The sequence below is a fragment of the Caretta caretta genome, chromosome 5, assembly GCF_965140235.1.
Source record: "Caretta caretta isolate rCarCar2 chromosome 5, rCarCar1.hap1, whole genome shotgun sequence".
NCBI lineage: Eukaryota > Metazoa > Chordata > Testudines > Cheloniidae > Caretta > Caretta caretta.
This window is the reverse complement of record NC_134210.1, coordinates 133,742,763-133,768,418: the sequence shown is the minus strand read 5'-3', so window position 1 is coordinate 133,768,418 and position 25,656 is coordinate 133,742,763. Positions and strand designations below refer to the sequence as shown.

At 41.1% G+C, this 25,656-nt stretch overlaps 1 protein-coding gene across 2 annotated transcripts in view; it reads right to left on the bottom strand.

The window, feature by feature from the left end:
• The window catches only part of SLC44A1 (solute carrier family 44 member 1), an 87,472-nt gene that overhangs the window by 2,595 nt on the left and 59,221 nt on the right, over positions 1-25,656 (bottom strand). The window contains exons 6-15 of one of the 2 annotated variants that reach the window (XM_048849898.2): positions 24,779-24,948; positions 21,922-22,011; positions 19,759-19,898; positions 18,759-18,945; positions 15,101-15,266; positions 11,418-11,574; positions 11,107-11,190; positions 9,014-9,151; positions 6,933-7,169; positions 2,678-2,758 (exon numbers count right to left, since the gene is read on the bottom strand). In XM_048849898.2, the coding sequence (XP_048705855.1) occupies positions 2,678-2,758; positions 6,933-7,169; positions 9,014-9,151; positions 11,107-11,190; positions 11,418-11,574; positions 15,101-15,266; positions 18,759-18,945; positions 19,759-19,898; positions 21,922-22,011; positions 24,779-24,948 (1,450 nt within the window). Of the gene's footprint in view, positions 1-1,972; positions 2,759-6,932; positions 7,170-9,013; positions 9,152-11,106; positions 11,191-11,417; positions 11,575-15,100; positions 15,267-18,758; positions 18,946-19,758; positions 19,899-21,921; positions 22,012-24,778; positions 24,949-25,656 lie in introns of those variants that run through there. The other variant, XM_048849897.2, reaches the window with a different exon arrangement.

Sequence of the window (25,656 nt, the reverse complement as noted above, 5' to 3'; positions counted from 1 at the left end):
CCACTCAGATTTTTAAGAAGTGTAATTCTAGGTAGCCATTTAAATTTCTGAACTAATCCTTCACACTCTTGAGAGAAGAAAAGGAGTACTTGATGCATCCGATGAAGTGAGCTGTAGCTCACGAAAGCTTATGCTCTAATAAATTTGTTAGTCTCTAACGTGCCACAAGTACTCCTTTTCTTTTTACGGATACAGACTAACACAGCTGCGACTCAAACTCTTGAGACATTCCCTCTACTTTATAAATGAGGGAACTGAGGCAAAGCAGTGAAGGCCCAAACTCCCAAAAGTGGCCTTTAATTTTTGGGGACTCCACTTTAGGAACTGAGGAAATGCTGGACCAGATCAGAGCTATGGGTCCATCTTATCCAGTACCCTCCCTGATAATGGTCTTCAGAGAAAGATGCAACGAATTTCACAGTAAGCAGATGTGTGATAATCTGCCCCGCCCCATGAAGGTTTTATCCTAATCTCTAATAGTTAGAGATGGGCTTCAACCCTGAAGCATGAGGTTTTAGATCCTTTCCAAAAGGTCAGCATTAACTATTAGAGCTCTGGATGTTCTTGTTATCCATATTAGTGGTCAATTCCTGCTTTTCTGGACTCCATGCAGCTGAAATTAGGCACCCCAAAATTGGAAGCCACTTCAGAAAATATGGCCTAATGATTTGTGCAAGACAATCAAGTTAGTATCAGAACTGGAAATACAATGTAGGAGTTCCTGCCTTCCTGTCCCACGCTCACACCATCTCTCTAGCAATCCTCTGTAAGGAACTAAAAGGTAGGCTCCTAAACAAGAGGCCTCACTTCCAAGGGTGTTGAGCATGCAAAGCTCCCTCTGAAGGCTGTGTCAGTGGGGACGTGCAGTCTGTCTTTTCACAGGGTCTACCGATGGAGGTAGGAACCGAGCTTAAACAACCAAGTCTGAAAGTGCTGGACCAACAGCTTTTAGTGTCTTTAGCAGTGTGCACTAGCTAGAAGGTGGATGTTATTAGGACACTACTTGATATAAACCAGTACTCTGAATTGGGAGTGGAGTAAAAAGCTTTAGGTTAGGACTTTCAAGGCTGCTTAGAAGATTTGGACACCTAATTCCCACTAATTTTAATGGGAGCTGTGCATACCCTTAGATAGATTTGAAAATCCCAGCAGTTGCTTCTAATGTTCACTTAGTTGGAATTACTCCTTGAAGAAAATGGTAGATCATACATATGAAAACTTTCTTGTTCTATAGTTAGATATACAACAGCACTTATGCTTTAACAAATACTTTAAGGTGGAGAAAGGCCAGTCATGGCTAAAATGTTGGCCCTCCAGAAGACTGTGCAAGGGGAAGTTTGAACTAAACCACACATGAGTGAGCCAAACCACTGTCACTGGACTAAGTGTCTATACGCTGTGGAAGTTGTGCATGGGAATTACTCTGCACAATTCTAAAGACGACAACAGTAACCAACTCTTGGCACCCATAATAATGAAAGACCATTTCTAATCTAGGTTGGTATTCTAGAACTGACTGTATAAATAACGTAGCGTAACACGCCTCACAGCTACAGAGTTGATCATAGAGCAGGGACTCAATCTTCCTAGGTCCAAATGCTGGCACAGCATGGTATTATATATGCCATATTAAAAAGGAATTTTCTACTATAAGGAAATGTATTTTGATTTCATTACTTTTTATGATTTAAAAGAGTTACTACCTACTGTTGGAGGAATCAACATAAACCCCACTATACCCCATGGCAGGTACTGACGTAATAGGAAACGCTGTTCTAGCATCAGTATTAACAGGCTCATCTCTAACTAGTTCAGTCAGACCTGCCCATCTCTTATTACACAGAAAGCCTGGCTCCCAGTTCTCCAAGTCCCAAGCTCACCTTGCAAGATGGATAACTCCATTATCTGTATTAGTTACAGATGTTCCTTATTACAGGATACTTAAACATGCAATGCCTTTCAAATAGGCACAGCGTGAGTGAAAACAGCTGGTGGTTAAGACTTCAGAAGCATAAGTGATGCATTGTCCCTGTATCTGACAATGTGAGATGGAAAGAGAGAGCGCAAGAGACAGCAACATAAATAGTTAGCAATAAAAAACAAACAACTGGGAGAAATGTTATTTTAAGCAGGTTGAAAGGAATCGCTGTATCCAATCCCTCGCCACATTTTAAAATCATTTGGTGTGACCCTGACGTGCATGGCCCCATTGTTTTAGGAGTCAGCTCCTAAGTGTCCTTCAGGCTTTTATATTGAATGCAAAATTCAGAATTTAGTTCACCAATGGAAAGAGGATTAAGTTGGGCTATGCTAGTAATTAATCATACACCCTGCCCCACAGATCTTACAAAATAAGACGACTGTCTTCTGTGTGCACCAACTAGCGTGTAGTGGGCACTGCTGCAATCCTGATCCTAATTCAACTGATTCTTCCACTGTAGTTCTATTTCACAAGATACAGTTCCTTTCAGCTTACTTTTACAGGAGATGGTCTCAGCTGTGACAAAAACTCTGCCATCCAGGTGATAGGCAAGCTCACAAACAGAAAAAGCAGAACATCTTGAGTGATACAAAGAACAAAAACTTCCCCTGAAGAAGTGCAGTCAGTAAAGACAGAGAGGGAGAGGAAGTAAAAGTGAAATTCTTGGAGGATGGCCACCTCCTCATCTGCACCTACCATTGGTTTTAGCTCTCTGCCTTCAGCTCCACCTCCCCTGCCAGATTCTTTCATTGATTTTCTACTGTTCTCCACAAACTCCTGCAAAATAAATCAAGTGGCTTAATCTTTCTTCCGCTGGTTGTATACTGAAGTACATCCAGGGAATGTGCAAGCCGATGGCTCACATATAAAATTCCCTGACAACGTCACAAAAAGTAATCTGTTCTGCCCCAAGAAGTGAACAAGAAACAAGAGATACTACCTCCCTCTGTCTCTTACCCCTTTGGCACTCAGATTTCCCATATAGGATCAAAAGATTCTTCAGACAGTATTAACCATCCTGCCTGTACAAACTATCACATTTACCATGTCCCCACCCATCCCTGGCATCCACATTCTGATGATGGCACAAAATAAATACAGACCCCAGCCATTATATTCTGTCCAGTTAAAGTAGTATGTAGTGTTACAACTCTATCAAGCTGTTGTAACAGAAAAAAATACACTGGGATTTCATTTTTACTTCTAGCAATGCCTTCCTAGTTTTCTCTAATCCCTCAGAACACAATTTCTCAAAACTTTTCCACATCCAGGGTCTCATCTTGTGAGATTTCCCCGCCCCCATGGACACTGCCTTTTCCATTTGTTATAACATCAAATGGAAGCAGCCAGGCATTACACCCTGCTATTAAAGATATCAGCAGATATGCTATAGCTCTGTAGTATTTCAATACTTCTTTCTATTGTAAAGATGCAAGCATCACGTAGGAAGTTCCATGCCACTAGTACTTTGATATCTATCGCATAGATGGGGTGGGATCTGAGTTATTACAGTGAATTCTTTCCTGGATACCTGGCTGGTGAATCTTGCCCATATGCTCAGGGTTCAGCTGATCACCATATTTGGGGTTGGGAAGGAATTTTCCTCCAGGGCAGATTGGAAGAGGCCCTGGGGGTTTTTCGCCTTCCTCTGCAGCATGGGGAACGGGTCACTTGTTGGAGGATTCTCTGCTCCTTGAAGTCTTTAAACTATGATTTGAGGACTTCAATAGCTCAGACATAGGTGAGAGGTTTATTGCAGGAGTGGGTGGGTGAGATTCTGTGGCCCGCATTGTGCAGGAGGTCGGACTAGATGATCAGAGCTCAAGTATGAAACTGCAGAAAAACCTGATTAAGTTTAGAAGCCTGAGCAACAAGGGTGATGTCATGGTGGGAGTCGCTATAGACCACCAGACCAGGGGGATGAGGTGGACGAGGCTTTCTTCCGCCAACTCACAGAAGCTACTAGATCGCAGGCCCTGGTTCTCCTGGGAGACTTCAATCTCCCTGATATCTGCTGGGAGAGCAATACAACGGTGCGCAGACAATCCAGGAAGTTTTTGGAAAGTGTAGGGGACAATTTCCTGGTGCAAGTGCTGGAGGAACCAACTAGGGGCGGAGGTCTTCTTGACCTGCTGCTCACAAACTGGGAAGAATTAGTAGGGGAAGCAAAAGTGGATGGGAACCTGGGAGGCAGTGACCATGAGATGGTCGAGTTCAGGATCCTGACACAAGGAAGAAAGGAAAGCAGCAGAATACGGACCCTGGACTTCAGAAAAGCAGACTTTGACTCCCTCAGGGAACTGATGGGCAGGATCCCCTGGGAGAATAACATGAGAGGGAAAGGAGTCCAGGACAGCTGGCTGTATTTTAAAGAATCCTTATTGTGGTTACAAGGACAAACCATCCCGATGTGTAGAAAGAATAGTAAATATGGCAGGCGACCAGCTTGGCTTAACAGTGAAATCCTTGCTGATCTTAAACACAAAAAAGAGGCTTACAAGAAGTGGAAGATTGGACAAATGACCAGGGAAGAGTATAAAAATATTGTTCGGGCATGTAGGAATGAAATCAGGAAGGCTAAATCACACCTGGAGTTGCAGCGAGCGAGAGATGTTAAGAGTAACAAGAAGGGGTTCCTCAGGTATGTTGGCAACAAGAAGAAAGCCAAGGAAAGTGTGGGCCCCTCACTGAATGAGGGAGGCAACCTAGTGACAGAGGATGTGGAAAAAGCTAATGTACTCAATGCTTTTTTTGCCTCTGTCTTCATGAACAAGGTCAGCTCCCAGACTACTGCACTGGGCAGCACAGCATGGGGTGGTGGCCAGCCCTCTGTGGAGAAAGAAGTGGTTCGGGATCATTTAGAAAAGCTGGACATGCACAAGTCCATGAGGCCAGATGCGTTGCATCTGAGAGTGCTAAAGGAATTGGCGGATGTGATTGCAGAGCCATTGGCCATTATTTTTGAAAACTCACTGCGATCGGGGGAAGTCCCGGAAGACTGGAAAAAGGCTAATGTAGTGCCAATCTTTAAAAAAAGGGAATGAGGAGGATCCTGGGAACTACAGGCCAGTCAGCCTCACCTCAGTCCCCGGAAAAATCATGGAGCATGTCCTCAAGGAATCAATTCTGAAGCACTTAGATGAGAGGAAAGTGATCAGGAACAGTCAGCATGGATTCACCAAGGGAAAGTCATGCCTGACTAATCTAATTGCCTTCTGTGATGAGATAACTGGTTCTGTGGATGAAGGGAAAGCAGTGGACGTGTTATTCCTTGACTTTAGCAAAGCTTTTGACACGGTCTTCCACAGTATTCTTGTCAGCAAGTTAAAGAAGTATGGGCTGGATGAATGGACGATAAGGTGGATAGAAAGCTGGCTAGATTGTCGGGCTCAACGGGTAGCGATCAATGGCTCCATGTCTAGTTGGCAGCCAGTATCAAGTGGAGTGCCCCAAGGGTTGGTCCTGGGGCTGGTTTTGTTCAATATCTTCATTAATGATCTGGAGGATGGTGTGGATTGCACCCTCAGCAAGTTTGCGGATGACAATAAACTGGGAGGAGTGGTTGATTCACTGGAGGGTAGGGATAGGACATAAAGCGACCAAGACAAATTGGAGGATTGGGCCAAAAGAAATCTGATGAGGTTCAACAAGGACAAGTGCAGAGTCCTGCACTTAGGACGGAAGAATCCAATGCACCGCTACAGACTAGGGACCGAATGGCTAGGCAGCAGTTCTGCAGAGAAGGACCTAGGAGTTACAGTGGACAAGAAGCTGGATATGAGTCAACAGTGTGCCCTTGTTGCCAAGAAGGCCAATGGCATTTTGGGCTGTATAAGTAGGGGCATTGCCAGCAGATCGAGGGACATGATCATTCCCCTGTATTCGACATTGGTGAGGCCTCATCTGGAGTACTGTGTCCAGTTTTGGGCCCCACACTACAAGAAGGATGTGGAGAAATTGGAGAGAGTCCAGCGAAGGGTAACAAAAATGATTAGGGGTCTGGAACGCATGACTTATGAGGAAAGGCTGAGGGAACTGGGATTGTTTAGTCTACGGAAGAGAAGAATGAGGGGGGATTTGATAGCTGCTTTTAACTACCTGAAAGGTGGATCCAAAGAGGATGGATCTAGACTATTCTCGGTGATAGCAGATGACAGGACAAAGAGTAATGGTCTCAAGTTGCAGTGGGGGAGGTTTAGGTTGGATATTAGGAAACACTTTTTCACTAGGAGGGTGGTGAAACACTGGAATGCGTTACCTAGGGAGGTGGTGGAATCCCCTTCCTTAGAAGTTTTTAAAGTCAGGCTTGACAAAGCCCTGGCTGGGATGATGTAGTTGGGGATTGGTCCTGCTCTGGGCAGGGGATTGGACTAGATGAGCTCCAGAGGTCCCTTCCCACTCTTATATTCTATGATTCTACGACATATGTTTCGCCAGCTTAAGTGATAGTGTGCACAGCTTCTCCCGCCGACATAGTTATCACCACTCATTGGGGGTGGTTTAATTATGTCGATGGATAAGCTCTCACGTGTTGGCATAGATCTGTGATGTAGCCGCTCTTATAGTGGCGCAGCTGCATCGGTACAGCTGTGCCACTGTAAGGTCTCTTGTGTAGACATCTAGTGTAACTGCAACATGGCCTACTTTGTCCCTGTCAGATGAGGGCAACTTGGGCTCAGACACATACTCCAGGGAGGGGCTGTAAGTGCCGCTATTTGAGGACTCAGAGAGATACTGTCTGAGCAAAGGCTAGTTTGTCGGTCTGGGTAAGAAACCCCAACCTGGGCACTATTGACGTGAGTCATATTTTCCTCTGTACCCAAGAGAAAGGTCTCTAAAAAAGGCTGACCCTGGGGTTTTTGTGCTGAATGGCATCAGAAGCTTGCACTAAATTCTTTATAGATAGTAGAGTTCCTTTGACTCAAGGCAGAGGGGAGGAAAACTAACCTACCATGAGAATTTTATCCATGTAGAATTCTCTACCAGGGCTTCCATCGTTGTATTTTGTATCAATGGCAAAACATAAGAAGAGGACATCCACGACCATTTCATAAATTGACAGGAAGCAGTGAGCAACCAGGAAAGCAAAGAGGCAGACGATGATGAGAGGCAGCACCCACACTGTGTAATCCCGCTGGTAGTTCAGCAACATAACCCCTGCCAAGCCTGTGCTGCAAACGATCAGGACCTGAAGCAAAGAAAACAAAAAGACAAGAATGATTGCAGAAGCCGTTGGATTATTTTTCATGTACGTGTGCACAGACTTTAATCTCACAGGTGTAGGAGAACTGGATGCTACAGTGTCACTGACTCCACCACAGGACACTAAATATGACTAAAACCCAGGTGCCGCTGGATCCAGCCAGAGCTGTTTTCAATGCTGTGCCTGAGCAGAGGAGAATACCATCTCTTCAAAGCCCCAAAAGCTAATTCACATGAGTAAATACAAAGCTGTCACTTACCCATTGTTCTGGGGGGGGGGGGGGGGGGGGGGAAGATACCCTAGTAAGACAGAATCTTACTCTGCTGTTTTGTCAGTTTATTCAAATGATAAACTCCTCGGGTCAGGGATCAGTTCTAGGTCTGTACTTTTTACAGAATATAAAAATTAGTATACCCAGATCCATCAACTAATATGCTTTATAATAATTTTGCTTGCAAACACACATTTAGACAAAATATTCCTTCAGCTTGTTCCTGTCCCTCCTATTTGCAACAGGAAGGCTGCTAAGAATTACCTTGTGTATTAGGTCCCCACTGTAAAATAAGCCTTATTTCTCACACTGATTTTAACAGTGTAAGGCATTTCTACATCTCTTTCAGGTAGTTTCTCAAAAATTAGCATGAGTGGCCCTATGAAACGTCATATTGGGTGTCAATGTAGTTTTTATGAACAATACACCATATCTCTGCATTTAAAAAAATCAAACACTGCAAAATAGGTCAGTTTCCACTGTATTATTCAGATATTGCATTAAGCTGAAAGAAGAACGGGGCTGGTCAGGCAGTACCATGGAGCTAACACTGTTGTTTGGTAGTCCGCACCGCTTATTTAAGCATTACTGCCACCCTTCTGTTCACCCAATGATCTGAAAGCCATTTTTTGATGGAGACATTTCCTGTCATGTTAGAGTACTCCAGAGAACTGCACTGCTCACTTCAATACCCCCAAGGCACCTGTATCTTCATTATGTGCTCATTCCCATTACTCTGTATTGATTTGTTTATTTACTGGATTAGAAAACCACACTTAAGAGTTCAGCCCGCTGTAATCTGATTTAATACATGGAGAGGAGCATACAGAGGACAGACAGTTCTTTCCATGAAGGGCCCCAATGCTGATGCGTACTTGTGGGGCTACATCTGAGGCGGCTGGACTAGTATTTAGTAAATACAAACACAAAAAGTCAGCCCAGATGGAACAGTAACGTACTGGGTTCTGGTTTTTCCTGAAGAAATAGAAAATGGAGCTGCAACAGCAGTTCTTAGTAATCTTTCTACCTTGGAATATACTTGATCCCAACTCTTTCCTCTTTACTCCCACAATGGGCAACTCCCAGCTGCCAATACAAGGTCCTGCTGCCTCCCATTCCACCCCTACTACAAGGGCTGGTTGAAAAGGGGTAACTTCTTTCTGAAGGAAAACTGAGGTTTGATGAAACAAGTTGTTAGGGGAATTGTCGGCTTTCCTTACATTTTAGATTTTTCAATGGAAAACCAAAAACTTCTGGTCAGACTTTTTTCAGCTGTCCGTTGTCAAAGGAATTTTCAGCTGAACCCCTGCAACGCGCACTGTCTGACCAGTCTTACCCACCACCATCCGGAGAGTCTTTTACACTTCCCTTTCCTGCTCACGGCCCTCTAAATCATGTTCCTGACTGGAAACAGCAGGATGGAATGGGTCCCAGCAGTGGGCAGTGGGAAAACAAGCTCTCAGAGGCACATTGTAGCTGCAGCTACAATGTACAGGGAAGGTTTCCGACAGCAAGCAGGCTTGTTCCAGGTCTGTAACAGTACACCCCTGAGGCATACCTTTCCCAGGAACAGCATGAAGTCTCCCACTGTGTTTATGGCAGCCACTCGCAGAGCATTCTCCACTAGAATGACAAAGGCATCCTTTGCTGAGGTGCAGAAGTTGGTGCTGTTGATAGCTGTGGCTGTATATGCATTCTGGGGGAAAGCAAAATGAAGAATTAGTCACAGACACACTGTCCCTTTTCCTTCAACATTCCCCAGAGCTTGTGTTCCCAATATCTATCTACCTGCCAAGAAATCATCTGCTACGGCAACAAGACTTTCTCCTTCCATCCCCTTCCACAACAGGGAACACAATGTCATGAGACACTTAATTTAATAAGAGATCTTTAAAGGTACAAATCTAATCAATAAATAATGAGGACTCAGTAACATGACACTCACTTTCAAGACAACCAGCTCCATCCCAGAATTAGGGAGGAAAGGAACTGTGTAATGAAAAATCCAGTCAGTGCTCACTGCTGATTTCATAAACAAAAAAGGCAAGGATTTGTGCTGGCTTTTGAGCCAGTCACTGCTCACCTTGAAGCTGTGAAACCAAGTCCCCCCAGGGCAGTAGTTGACTCAATAGACAGAGAACAACAGAGGAAGGAATAACCATTTTTCCACCTGCCTTGCTTATTCTTGCCATATATATCAGTTTCACAGCAAAATGCTAGTGGAAAAATCATTTGGAATCTCGCTGCAGGAGTAGGAGATGAGCAATGACATTACTACCTAGTTAAGCAGCTGGACAAAATATCTCTCTCAGGACATACAATAGTTTGAGGGTCATGTGTTTCAGAGAAGTTGCTTTCTAGATGTTGGAAAAGAAAGCATTTTTAGTTCTGTCCAGAATCACTGACTAGGTAAGGCATAGGTAACAAAGACAATTTCCAATAATTACACACTTCACTAACAATCTTCATCAAGACAATTCAAAAACAAGGCCTGGTGAGGGCAGGCCAGGACTATGCCCACGCTAGAACTTTATGGTATGCTATAAGGTTTTGTCTGGTAGTTTCATCACAACTCTGAAAACCAAGCTTTGAATAAGGCAGCTTCCAAAAATGTATCTTGTGGTTCTACAAGGAGTACAAGTTCTGTACGACTTTAATCTGACCCAAGGGGAAAGTGAGCTCGCTTACAAAGGTAGCTGGGTTCACAATCATATAGTTTGCGAAATCAAAGGGGGAGGAGCTCCATCATACAAAACGTTTGTCTCAAATTTGAGAAACAAATCGAATAGTAAAAAAGAAATTTATATTAACAGACTATAGCACAACTCTCCCACAAGGAAACAGATATGACTAAACAACCCATCACAATTCACAGTTGTTCTCCTTCTTTAGATAATGCTACACTGAAGCTGGGAGGTATAATTCAGGTCGATGTATCCGTGACAGCTCTGCTCAAGCTAGCATGCTAAAAATAGCAGCGTGGTAGCTGAGGTGGCACCTTGGGCTAGCCACCCGAGTACATACTCGGGATCTCAGACGTGGTTAGACTCTGACACTAGCCCGACCTGCCATAGTTACCCTACTATTTTTAGCACATGAGCTCAAGCAGAACTAGTATGTATACATCTACCTGAGATAGGAACTGCACCTCCCATCTGCTGTGTCGACATAGCCTTAAAGGAAGAGACTTGAAAGAAACACATTTTCTCAAATATGTGATGCTCAAATATTAAAAAGGAGAAAAGCTCCACACTCTTATGATAAATACACTTTCAGACTTAAATGTACCTGGGGAGAATGGGTGCCGGGGGTGTTGTACTCAGCCATTAAACTAATGCTATATTGCTTAGACACGATTAGTCATTTTTAAAGGACAAAATGTCTTTTCCAGAAAGAGAAATGTGGACAATTTTTCACACAGGCGCTGTAAATGAGGACTAACGTAATGAGCCTCAGTGAGATCACAATGTACTTTAATTTCAGTAATGGGGACATGACTGAGGTACATAGGTTCAATCAAGTTCCAAAGTACAATTTAACATGTGTCAACTTCAGGAAAAAATTACTCCATCTTCTGGTTTAAGACTATCCTTCCTCAAACACATAAATTGTCAGCCTTTATATAAAAAGTCATAGTATATAAAATCTTACCTGATTTAAGTAAGTCAGGCACTTTTCTAGACACCAAAGGCAGCAGATGCAAGCTTTCAGCATACATCGAGCACAGGCATTTTCCTAGCATGGCAACAGGGGAAAAAAACCCAAATACATTAAAAAACCCCCAAAGGACAAAGAACATGAATGACCATTACATTTAAATGCATGGGCTATACTTTAAGGGCTGAATATTCTGAAATCAGCCCGTAAGTTTCATGAACACACTTACTTTTTTGGTCAGAACTTAGGATCAAATTTCAAGCATTTGGAACCCAGTATTTTAATAAGAAGTAGGTTTCCCTTACTTTTCCTTTGAGTTGGGAATGAATATACATAAGGATCATTCGTGGAATCTTCACTAATGTGATAATGAAAGAACCTTTTGCCACTGTTCCTAGGTGGTAACAGACAAGGCGATTTACTGATGCCAGAATAGGAGTAAATGGCAGATTCCGTTTCTCCCTGTGGAAAATCAGCAGAGAAATAAAATAAAGCAGTATCATCAATATGGACTTCAGATGAGAAAAACCACCTACAGACAAATTTGGACTGAGTTCATAGGTGAAAAGCAATTTGGTGGTCTCATTCTAGTCTTCAGTGGACACTGCTGATACACTGAGAAGCAGGGTATAGAACAGTATTAGCTTTAATGTAATAACAGGAAGAGGATGAGTCATCAGCTGAGCTGTGCGGGGATACTGGCCTGCACTATAGTTATACCTAACCAATCAATATTTTAAGCTCTACACTTTTATGAATGTCTAATTCAACATTTTTAAGTCTTTCCCTCCTCTCCCCCAAATTTATTTTAGGATTTTCCCTATTTTATATATTGGAAAAAGCATATATACATTCATTACACAAAAGCTGTTTTCAGACCATTTGTATTTCTGAATATACCTATCCACAAAGCCAGGGAATCAAGTATTAAAACAAAATACAGTGCTGTAACCAAGTATTTATTGGGATGTATTTATAAGGGGAAATAGGGATGTATTTATAAGACGAGCTGAATGCACATTCAGTCTTCTGATATAGCTTTTAAGAAATGTATTCTTATCATTCGTATTTGTTTCCTCTAAAGCAAGCCATCACTATTTCCCTCTCTACAGCAGGTCCATTCAGCATTTAGTGAAAGAGCGCCCGATAAGTATTAAAAAGAAAACAACTCAGTGATACAAGTATCATAGGATTAATGTTAATGAAGTGCCAATGTTCCAATAATAAAATGCCTCCCCTGAATTTAGGAAAACCTATTCTTAAGGTTTCAGAGTAGCAGCCGTGTTAGTCGGTATTCGCAAAAAGAAAAGGAGTACTTGTGGCACCTTAGAGACTAACCAATTTATTTGAGCATAAGCTTTCGTGAGCTACAGCTCACTGCATCCGATGAAGTGAGCTGTAGCTCACGAAAGCTTATGCTCAAATAAATTGGGTAGTCTCTAAGGTGCCACAAGTCCTCCTTTTCTATTCTTAAGGGTGGTTTCACTTGAAAAATATAAAAAAGTGGCACCTTCTAATTCCACAGACCTGCTCCCTGCATGTACTGATTCATGCTGACTTCAGTGAGGAAAAAATGTTTTTACACTTTTTGGCTCCTGTTAGCATTCTGAAGTCAGTTTTCAGTGAGCTGGATTCTATTTCTTCTTGCAAAAAACAGTTTACCTAGTTCCAACCAGTTATATCTGTGCAAATGAAAGAAGGCAATTGGCTTGTACAAGTGTAACCGAGGGCCTAACCTGGCCAACAGAACCTTATGACTAGGCTTGGAAGCATACGTTTTTACCAGTAGATGTTGATAAATGTCAATTTCACCACATGCATACACACACACACACAATGGCAGAGTAAGCAAAATGCTCCTTGAGTTTGATTTCAGGATGCTTGCCTTGTATATTTTGACAGAGGATGTTGGCAACTGGTGTTTTAACAGTCATAAAAGTTTTAAATTTCTGATTCTCATGGTCTACGGTTGTTAAATAATTCTGACCTTTCTCCATCATTCCCCTCAACTGTGAAAATTTAAATAAATATTGAATGAAATGCTTGAAATGAACATTGATATTATCCATCAAAATAATAAAAAAAACCCAAATGCTGCCAAGACTATTTATGACTGGTAGCATTACATGAAATGCAAAGAGCCTGTCTTGGCTTTCAGATCCCTAGGTCAGAGTTCAGGGCTGGCAGTTAAACAAAAATCTTTCTGTATGCAAATTATGTACATTTGATCTAGAAATCATTAACAACAATGTGGAACCCCAGTATACCATTTTCACAGTCACTTTTCAGACTAGAACCACACTTTAATATGCAAGAAAACGAAGTAGTAGAGGGAAATGGATATTTAATAACTCAAAATTCCCATTAAGGGATGATGGATAGGGAGCAGGTAAGAGCAAACTCATTTACCTTCAGGTAAAATACAGTTAATAAACTCACAGATGTTGAGGATGCAAAAGATCTCTTAAATCATCTAGCCCACTTCCATGCCGCAGCAGGACTATTCCTGCCTACTGTGTATTTCCTAGTTATGTACAATTTTTGAAAACTGTACATTTGTAAAAACAGCACAGCAGGGACATCAATGAAATGAATGGTTGCCGGATATCAATGAAAATAAATTACGGTAAGGTATCTTTCATATGAGAGAACATTTAAACCAAAGTCCTGGTCTGCTCTGCTCTGCATGGACACTGATGACCCTATGGCAATTTTAATAAGGCATAAAGGCTTTGTCATGGGTTGACATTTTCCTCCCTTACTCCACCACTCTTGCTGTGCATCACCGCTGATGCCCTCTGCTTCAGAAGTAGCTGCGTTTTTCCAGAGGTTCTGTATCTATTGTTTGCATACTACTTTGAGACCATTTGGAATGGGAAGTGTAACTTAAATTATCAGATTGTTGAGCACAGAGATTTCTTTTTTTAAACAAATATATAGTGAACTATAAAATATCACGGTTACATTTTGAGAAATTTCACTTTAGAAAGATATACTTTAAAAAAAAGAAGAGGGGAACAAGTTCAATAAGATCATCATTTCTTTCCTTAATCAGAAATGTTGCCAACAGTTGTATGTTAGCGAAAGCACTGGATATCACTTCAGTATTGCTCATTCTCACAAAATTATTGCAAGACTCGTGATAGAATTTTTCTTAAAGCCTTATCTCCTAGCTCTGTGATTGAAGAACCTCCGCTTCCATTTAAAAAAAAATAAAAATTTCTAGTCCTTATTGTGTAGAAAAAAGCTTAAAAACATGATTTCGGTGCACCTAGAGACTAAAAAAAACCAAATTAAAAAAAGCTCAGATTTATTTATTTTTAATTCTCATTATTTTTGAACACTGCAATACTACCAATTAGGAGTTATTATCCTAAAAACATGGGATGCATCCCTGTCTTGCATTGAGATACATGTGCATTAGCTGATATGAGTATAGCATGATTTACAAATTTAGGACTCATGCACAGTGATGGTACACGGAGATTTAATATATACATTTTGCTTCACATGAACATTAGTATATAATCTTGCCTGAATTCATATGAAAATGATGGCTCTAATGGGACTTTCTGTAATCTTAGAAAACAGACAAATGAGTGGGTGTAAAGAATTGAAGGACTGTATTTTTCAATTAAGTAATCCCAGTCAATTAGTGCCAATCCTCTTAATTTAAATGGAGCTTATCCGCGTTATTACTGACAACAGATGAACGTCAAAGTGCTTTTTACTTTTTTTTTTTTTTAAAATGAATCATCTAGGTCTTAATTGTGTATATGGGACGTAGGGGCAAACAAGACTGCAGTGCTTAACATCTTTAAATTGAACAAAACCAGCTAAACATATTATTTATTTTAGGAGTTTGCTTTTGCTTTTCAGCTTTCAGGCAGAACACATCTGCTCATTTCACCACAAGCTCTGGCCCCAGTTATTTTTGATGATTCAGTTACTAGGTCTCTCAAGAAAAAGCTGTCTGAAAAGTTCTCACCTTGTGAAATAGTATGTCACAACAGCCCCAGCTACAGTCATCTGTTGACATGCTAGAATAAATTCACTGATCCAGATCAGCCCTACCACATGGTACCACCACATGTATCGTAGAGGGCCCAAAACCCGGAATTCCACAAACCCTTGTTCATTTAGGACAGGGCTACCTAGAAACAAATCAGAGAAAGAAGGGAGATAGCCAATATCAACTTAGAAAGAAGGAACCATTTGTAATTCAGCTAATAACTCTCAATCATTTGAAGAGTGATAGCTCTGTCTACTAATAAAGCGTTAACACCTGTGTAGCTGGACAGTTGATAATGGAGATAATATTGCTGGGTCAGCCTGCAGAATTATTAATTACTCTTAATTATGCAGAGAAAGGATTTTAAAATTCTCCAGAGCACACTCAACATCCAAGTTAAAAAAAAAAAATTGTTAGCCATGTGGCAATTTGGAAAAAAATAATAAAGCAGAATGATTTCTTATTCCAAAATGTAAAGGAAGGAAACCTAAGTCATTCTGAATTTTCTGCCACCCTCTCTTCATATCCATAGTTTGCAAAAATTGCAGAAATTTATTTAAAGATCATAATTTGTATTTTTTAGTTAGGATCAAACAACATTAATGGTCACCTCTATTTCTTGATGGTGCAAGTGTTTATATGTGTGTTTTGTCTATATTTGAATAACAAAATCTATTTGCTAGAATACTAGCAGCATTTGAGAAGAGAAGATTTTTCCCAAAGAATTTTATACATATTTTAAAACCCAATAGACTTGTCTGATCCAAGTAGCACTTTCACATAAGCTCACTGACATTGTGTCAGGATTTCCTCAGGCGATGGATGCTCTATTTCAAAAAGCATTAGCACTCACTGTGGAGGTCCATCTCACCCATCAGAATGATGTGAACAGCAGAAGAGGTTCAGGAAAATACAGAGGATGGACATAACAGGTGCATAAAACAGATCCAACTTGAAAGCCATTAGTGTTTTCACTTAGGTTTGCACTAGATCTGTTATGTGAGTGGTTTCAGATTTGTATGAACCTTGGAAGACAAACACCAATACCAAAATAATTTTGTTCTAGTAAATTACTATTTGGAAAAGCAAGTTTCTTCTGACTCATTTTTAGAAATGTTATACATTTTGGCTTTTAGTAGTTTGGGAAATATTGATATATAGTATGTATGGCCTTGTTTCTGCAAAGGACTTCAATATTTTTTTAACTTTAATGCAAAACATTTTATCCCATTGACATCAATGGGACAACTCACAGTGCATAAAATTAGGCACGTGCAGGACCAGGGCTGAGGTTACCAACAGTTAAAACGGAGCAAAGCTTTTTATTATTAAAGCCCAAACTTTGGCCCTGATGATGCAACTGGGTCCATTGGGTGCAGGGGTCTGTCTACCTGCACAGCTCAAAATGCAGAATTGGGACCATAACCATTTTCAGGCACAAGAAAAATAGTGTGACTCATTGTTCCCCAGATAACAAACATCACATCTCATAATTAAAATTAAACGTATAGCAGTAAAACAAACAAAACCAAGAACAAATTCTGTTATCTCTGTCCCTTGTTAAAAACAGGGCCCCAAAATCCCAAATATTTTCCCGTAGTTGGGCCGAAACAGTTTTACGATCTAAAAAGTGTTAAAATTACTATAATGTATTAGAGCATCTGTGAAGTAGTGAACCCACTATTTCATGTTCCATTTAACCCTCTTCCCCCATATGCTTATAACTTTCTGAAAAATACACATTTCCCATTTTGAAAAGTTACTGCCACCATTTTGTACAGAACTAACTAAAATCAGCTAAACATTTAGGCCCCAATCCTACAAACTCCTCTATTCAGGCAAACCCTTGTACCTCTACTGAACCCCAGCAACTTCTGTGGTGAGTCTCTAGGCCTTTATCTTGAAACTGGGTGTGTAAAGTCCTCTTTGCTGAGGAGCATGTCCACTGCCAAGGCTACGTCTACACTTAAAATGATACAGCACACAGCTTAGCACTTCAGTGTAGATACTTCCTACAGCGATTTCTGTAGTAAATTCACCTCCCCAAGAGGCAGCAGGTAAGTCGATGGAAGCGCTGTCTACACAGGGACTTAGGTTGGCTTAATTATGTCGCTCAGGCATGTGGATTTTTCACACCCATGAGCAAGGTAGCTGGGTGGATCTAACTATCTAGCGTAGACCAGCCCTAAGCTTGCCACAAACACCAGAAAATTGGCTACTGTGCATTTGCGTTTTGAACGATGCTCTGTGCATGCATGTGTCCTTTTAGAAATGTGCATTTATCAGTTTGCGTAGTGGCTAAATGGCTTGTGCTGCCATAAGTCCTTAGAGGAGCGTCTCTGGGTTTTTTAACCCTTTGCTCTACAATGAAAGGGAGGAAAATTAAATGCAAAAAACTGTTAATGTAATGTTCATGTCACAGGAGATATATTTAAAAAGTCAAGAAATGCAGAGTTATGGCCCCTACAGTAACATTAGCATATTCATATTGCATGTCTCTAGCATTTTCTATTCCTTTTACTTTTGTTAAATACATTGCATATATGTTGAATATTATGGCAAGTGACTATATTAATATTTCTGCAGGAACCTTAAAAAGGATACCATCAACCTGAAAATTACATTTATCTGCATGCGATTGTTATAAGTAATCCCTAAAATCACCATAACAGAGAGACAACAGAATACTTTCCCTCTATTATTGTTTGTTTAGTTTGTGTATTTGACAGCACCTTATCAGGTTGCTGATGTTGCACCAGCCCTGGCTGGGGACTGTTTACTGGTAACAGCTGCAGCAGAGCTGAAAATGAATAGATTACAAGCAGCAGGTGGCTGGTTGTGTGCACAGAGAAGGGGGAAGAAGGACCAGGGACAGACCTGAGCATGGCTGGTGGTGTCTATCTCAGGTCCAGCCAAAATACCCTCTAAACACAGAAAGGAACAGAAATAACAGAACATTATTTCAAAAGATGTGCTGAGTTTAATTTTTGAAGATAAAACCAGATTGATGGATTCCGCTGAAGTTGTACATTTCCTGACTTTTAAAAAACATGCAAGTATTGACATGCTTTTTTTGTATTTAATTTCTGCAACTCTGCAAATCAATGAGACAGCCAAAAATGAGACACTATCCAGTCTGAAAGCTACCCTAACAGGATAGCTAAGTATTCCTCTGGCATGGGGAAATCTATGAGTGGCATAAAGCTGGCATCATAAACTCTCCACCTTCCTTTCCTAGGCCCCGCTACCATATATGGAATATGCCATAACCAGAACACACTGTGTTCGAACAGGTCCCAGCTAGCGTGACAGTCCCTTGGAGACTTACTGCTTGCATGTTACAGCAGCCCTGCAGCTGCTCTTCCTCACATCAAAGGGGGGCAAAATAGTGGTAGAAAGCCATTTCCCGGGCACCAAACAATGGGTAACTTCACACCTGATGATGAATACAGATGTGCACAAGAACACAGCAATCTCTTTCAGCACTAAAGTACTCTCTGTGCTCATTCAAAGTATTCAAAGTCAAAGGGATATACCAGAGCACAACAATTCTTATTTTCAAATTTTAACTACATCTAAAGTCTGAACAAGAAAGTACTAGTGTTTACTTAAAAGAAGCAATGTACCCACATACCTGTAGTGCCAAGGAAAAGCAGGACCATGATCCAGTAGCTCCAAAACAGGATGAGGGCAAAGAAAGTCCAAAAGGGCTGGAAGACTAGCAGTGGCAGGTGAATGAAAACTTTGCCAGCCACGTGGAACAAGGCAATGGTGAGAGCTACTCGCTTGCGCATAATTAACATTATCAAGAACAAGATAACCTGAGGAGAGAAGTTTCCAACTGACATTTTAGGTGATGAAAAGCAGACCATCAGGTGCAGTAAACAACACAGGCTCTTCAAGTAGAGCAAACTAATCACACTTCCAACACAGTTTATGTAAACCCTGCAAGCTTACATGACTTAATCCTACATCAAATATTTCGAGATTGATTTATCAATGCAAACTATTCTTAGTGACTCCTGCTATCTTTTAAATTACATTTCTGAACTGACACTCAGACTGACAAGACTATAGAACAAATTCTATCACTCAGTTGCATTGTGCAACCCAGTGAAAGCAATGAGATGGCACAGGTGTAGCTGAGGGCAGAATCTGCCCTATATTTTGAAACAGATCCTGGAGAATTTGTCAGATAAGTTTATAAAAAGGTTTAATTACAGTGCATGCCTGTATCAAGATTTACTAACTAAAATGAAATTATGAGGTATCATCTCAGCATTGCATGTTTGATTTATCTGACACACAGGATCCAAGTGCAAGTGAACATACAAATTAAGGGTCCAATCCTGAAGCTGCTCTGAGCAAGGAAGTCCCAGCTGACTTCTGAGAGTGGCCCAGACCAGCTGTGGGTTCAGGCCCTACAATACACTCTCCCCTGGCATCAGAAGAATAGGTCTACCAGAACAGTGCCTAATAGTAGAAAGTGAAACAACAAAACATAGAGGGATATTGTTTCTGAAGCGTTTTCAATCTTTCCTGCACACATTACAAAACCTGCATTGACAAGCCAAAGAACATGGCGAGAATGACAGAAAAAAGGAATACAATTTTGTCAGTGACAAAGCACTTACCGTGAAGACAGTAGCTGAAATGGCATAGACCAGGAGGGCCTGAAGATTGTCTTTGGCTACTTGAAGCTGATCAGCAGTAAGAGTTTCATTGACAAAGTTTCTTTGCTTAGCATACAGCCACCACAGGACTCCTGTGCCTCCTATGGTTTGAATTAAAAACAGGACAAATACTATATTTCCCTCTACAGAACAGAGGCACAAAGAATGGAATCAGCCAAACACAGCATAGTCTAAACTGACAGAAAATATCCAAGTGGGCGGATGCTACTCTGAAAGGAAGGATTTTGAAGGGGGAGTGCTCTGGCTTCCCACTTGCCTGCTAATCAAACAGGCACTCTCCCTGCACTGCTCCTACCCTGCTAGGTCCACCTGAAAATCATGCAGCCCCTTGGATCAGTACTCCTCATTTCATGGGTTTTAGAGAGAACAGGGTGAAGCCACTAGTCAGGGGAGGCATGGTAAGGACAGATACTGCTCCGATATGACAGGCATTAGAGGACTGGAAGGGGTAGGGAAGGACAGGAACGGATGATGATGTGGTAGGATGTGTATGGGATATTAAAATAGAAGAACTGAGTGAGGGAGCCCCAGAGAGGATGTAGAGAAACAAGAAGAGCAAAGAAAGGTGGATAAGTGAAAGGGTAAACACTTCAGGGAGAAGTGCCACCAGGAAAGAGGAAAGGAAGCAACCAGGAGACAGAGAGAGGAAAGGGGAGAAAATCCATGACACCGGAAATAGCACCTCAAATAAATCACAGATAGGTGTTCCTGCATGAAGAAGAGCTGATGCAGGCACTGGAAGTGCAGGAGTGATAGGGAAAAGCCAGCTCACCTCACGTGAGGTGGGAAAATGAAAAATAAAAATAAAAGGCTAAGAAGAGAGGGAAGCATCTCCCGTTAAACTCTCTGGTGGAAATCCCAGCCCTACTGAAGTCAATGGGAGTGGCAAAACTCCCATTGACTTTAATAGGGCCAGAATTTCACTCTCTGGCTCTAGCCATTTTTCCAAGACAGAATCTTCCCTTTGATCTGGGATTCCACACCTCCAACGAATTAACCTTTTTCTTTTGATATTTCTTTTCTCTCTCCAATTCTCCTCTCCTTTCCTCAAGGTTTGAGACTCAGCTGCGGTGTGCCTATCTAAAGTGCCAAAATCTTAGCTGATGGATTCTATTCGTTTCAAAAGATAGGTGTAGGACTCAGGAAATTCCACATTTGCTACCGACCATATGGGGCTTTCAAAAACAATGAACTAATGTAAACAAAGCAGCGTGTCTCACAAAACATAACTTTTAAGGTCTTTGCACTTGGTGCTGTGTTTCAGCATGTAATAAGATGTCAGTGGGGCAGTTCAGAAAAGCTAAGTGATCTTGAAAGTATTTTTACCGGCCCACTGAAATTTTTCTAACTCTGGCAGGTCACGGGACCTTAAATCATGGCTGTCACCTAATTTAACCTCCTGCCCATACCCAATATTTTGGCTGCATTATTGAAGATCAACAATATAAAACTTCAGTTCCACAAAATTTGAAGTTAATGGGGTAGATCAAAGCTGCCAGAAAGCAGCCCTAATGGGACAACTGGGAATTCACATTATGTAGAGGAATCTCTGGCATCTTAAAGCCAGCGTGTCTAACTCATCTCACAGCTTCAGGCTACTGTTACTTGCTCTGGGGGCCTAACTAGCCCCCTGCTCCCCCAGTAGTCCCCAGAATTGGAAGAGGTATGCAAAGAGGAGGAAAAGTGATGGAAAACCACCCATGTTCCCCTCTGCTTAAATGTAATGAGCAGAGCTCAGGCACCCCCTAAGGGCCTCTCCTAAATGTGAATGGGGCTGCTCTGCCCCACAGGGCTCTATACTGCAGTGTAAGGATTCTGAATAGATTCCTGGTGTCTCATTCTCCAGGTTGTCACGGGCTGTGTGTACTCATCCGCCAAGCAGGAGGTGCAGTAATTATCTGGCTGGGTAAAGAGCAGCAATGACTTAATCTAATCCAGTCCTCCTCAGCCAGAAGGATAGCAGTTTCCCCATGGAACCTTGAGACAGGTCAACGTAAAGCAGAAAAAAAGAAGTGGCTCTGAGTAGGACGCTGATTAACCTCGCGATTGCGGGAGAGAGATCAGAACTTGGTTCTCAAAAACAAGGAAATGAACAAGACTTACCAAGCGATCCCAAAATGACAAGAATTGTTAAGATCCAAACCAGTACTCTTGAAATGTACCTGATTATCACCATCAAAATCATGGACAGCACTGCAGAAGAGAAAAATATAATAAGCAGAGCAATTATTTCAAACAGGAACATGCTACAAAGGTGTTGTTTTTCACGAGCAAGGGGGAGGAAGTTCAATTGAACTCACTACACTAAAGATAATATCATCTTAATAATAATCTTATTGCATATTAATAGAATATTTTATAAAAGGAAGTGTCCCCCCCCATCCATGGCTTTCAAACTTATTATACAAATACACAAGGAAAGTCAGGTAGCCTCTACAATTCCTGCTTCTGCCAAGTAACAAGAGCATGTGTGCATTTACATAGTACACTATATATCAAACATAATTTACCCACACAGATGTATTCAGACAGTGACAAAACAAACAAGAGGACATGACAGAAGTGTGAGTTTAATATTATGAGTTGGGAAAACACTGCACAACTCTGAGCAGCAGAGGAGAACTCGCATGCAAACACACATGCTAAACAAGTGCAGATATTATGATGTATGTAATTTAAGATGTCATGTTTGTTACAAGGAAAAAATTACTGCTTTGTTCTTTATCTTTATAATTCACATTGGGTACTTTAATGAGTTTTATTGATTCTGCAATAATTTTTTACTTGCAATTTTCACATTTCCTCCTCCAATCTTTATTATTTTCCCATTTCTCATCTCTTAAATCCCCATTTTTGTGCACTTGGCATTATGGCATTATATGCAACATGCCACTTCAAAGTTCATTCATTTGGATTGGTACATAAATATTTCTGCATCTGTTTTCATAGTGCACCTATCATTTGGGAAGCTACTTCCCTCACAGAGAGCCAGCATGGGCATTGTATTAGTCCCACCGACATACAGACACAGCATGCTAAAATCCTCCTTAAATTGTCACTCACTAACATGTATTGTGTGTGCACTAGCTACATTTTGAAGGGAAAGGCATTGTGGTCGTCTTTGTGAACTAAACGATCTAACATTCTGATTTTTTTTTAATTAAGGGAGCATAAAAATTGATCTGAAAGCAATCACATTTTTTATCCTCCTTTAACCTAAAGGACTAAATTAATTTTACATTATTTATTGAAAAATTTTATATAAAGTAAAATTTGGCACTAATCCAAATATAGTGTTGCTAATAGATAGGGCCCTTTCAAATTCACGGCCATGAGAAACGTGCCATAGACTGTGAAATCTGGTCTTGTGTGTGCTTTTATCTTATACTATACAGATTTTATAGGGGAGACCAGTGTTTCTTAAATTGGGGGTTTTGACCCAAAAGGAAGTTGCGGGAGGGAGGTCACAAGGCTATTTTAGGGGGGCTGTGGTATTGCCACCCTTACTTCTGTGCAGCTACCCAGAGCTGGGCGGCTGGAGAGCGGCGGCTGCTGACTGAGCGCCCAGCTCTGCAGGCAGCAGCGCAGAAGGGTGGCAATACCCTACCAGGCCATCCTGATTTCTGCGCTGCTGCTGGTGGCGGCTCTGCCTTCAGAACTGGGCTCCTGAGCAGCCGCCGCTCTCCAGCTGCCCAGCTCTGAAGGCAGCATCGCTGCCAGCAGCAGCGCAGAAGTAGGGTTAGCAGTACCGCAAAAAAACCAAAAACAAAAAAAAATCTTTACAATAACATTGCGACCCCCCCCCCCAACTCCTTTTTGGGTCAGGACCCCTACAACTACAAGACTGTGAAATTTCAGATTTAAACAGCTGAAATCATGAAATTTACAATTTTTAAAATCCTATGACCGTGAAATTGACCAAAATGGACCATAAATTTGGTAGGGCCCTACTAATAGAGCTACAAGATTGCAAATTCTTAATTTTCTTTTTACCGTTAGATCAAATTATTACAGGTCCACTATTATTACCACGGAGTGCAATGGAAGAAATAGTTCTGTGGGTTTCTTTGCAGCTGGTTCCAAGAAGTGATTTTGCGTTTTATTTTTTTTCAGTCAAGATCTCTCTCTCTCTCTACTACAGAGACAGATCGGCTATAGCAGAATCTTGCTGCTATAGACTCTGTGGCACCCTACAGTCAGTCGTCATTTCTTTTTCTTTAACCACACACTCTTGACAGATGGCTGTAACAGCAAGGGTTGGCTTTTTTAAGAGGTTAAGGGCCTCACACTAAGAATCCAATGAAGTCAGCTGATCAGAAATGTAATAAAATTGTGTGCATCCAAATTTACCCTCATTTATAGAGTCTGTTTAAAACAAACAATCACTTCACTTTGGTGTGATATCAGTGATCGACAAGAAACCTAAGGCCCAGAATTGGGAATTTCCCAGCTTTTAATAACACACTTGCAACATTTACATTCATAGAAACCAAGGTTAGGAGGTTCAAAGGAGCCAAACACAATTGCTTCCTTTCGCTCCTTTGAAAATCCCAGCCCAAATAGCTAAGCCATACACACAAAAAGAAGCCTAAGTCCCAGGTTTCTGAGAGCATAATGCCATGCATTGCTCTCATTTTTAGAAGGAGGTGCAGGGAGTGGGCAAAACTGTGAGTGAAAGGGCCAAATGAGCATTAGAAAGTTCAGCTGCCTCTCCTTGACTTAAACAGCTGTGGCAAGAGCACTGAAGAATGTCCAACCCCTTTCCCCCATCTTAAATAAAAACTGAATGTGCATGTATATTTCTTTTGAAACAGTTATTTGGCTACTGAGTAAAAAGCATTTGAACAGTTTCCTGAGGGCTTATTACTGTATATGTTTTATGTTCATGTTGTGGCTAGAGGATGTTAAAAGTCTCCTATCGCAGTACTATGAAACAGCTAATAATGAGAAAAACAATTACCTAGTGATAACAAGCAAAGTCCCATTATAATCTCTTTGCTGGTCATAACTCCACTAATCAGCCTGTGTAAGACACTACTGTCACTGACAAAGGTGATCAGGGCCTCTGCAAACTTGGCATAGCAGGAAATGTTCACAGGAGCACAGCGATGGAAGAATGGAATAGGTGCACTGGTGACACAAGAAAAAAAAAATCAGAAAAAAAATTACTCCTACTTAATATAAATGCCACATCAACACACAAATGAAAGGTGAATTGATGCAATACTCTCCACCCTCATAACACCATAACAAGGAGCTGTGAGTTTAATGCAGAGGTGCTGCTAGAATGACAATGGTCACAATGAGGAGTGATGCAATTTTTACAAGTATTTCTGTAAAGAAGGCAGCATGCATATTCCAATAGGATATTACCCTCCGCCTCTCAAAAGAGTGTTTTCTTATTTCAGCTTAAACATCTGTCATTCAAGTGTCATGTGGTACACCAGCTCAAACAATGCCCTTCACTGACTTCAAAATGGAATACTGACCCACTTTTGTAGCAAAAAAGTCATCTAAAAATGATTGTACTATAGTTGCAAAAATATACATTAGTCTAAAACATGTCACCATTTACAACTGTTGCCAAGCAGCCATGTTAAAGATATCTTATTCGTTCCCTTTCTTATGTTTATTCTGGTCATAGGATAGGAAAATTACAGTAATTACTTACATTACCTCAGCTAAATAAGTCTTTAAATGTTTTATAAAAAATGCAACAAAGAGGCCTGTAATTGTTTAATTATTCATTTTACCCTGAATGGTATTAAGAGTCCTTCTCAAGGGGTACTGACATTTTGCATTACACACCGGACCCTCAATAGAACGCACGTCTGTATA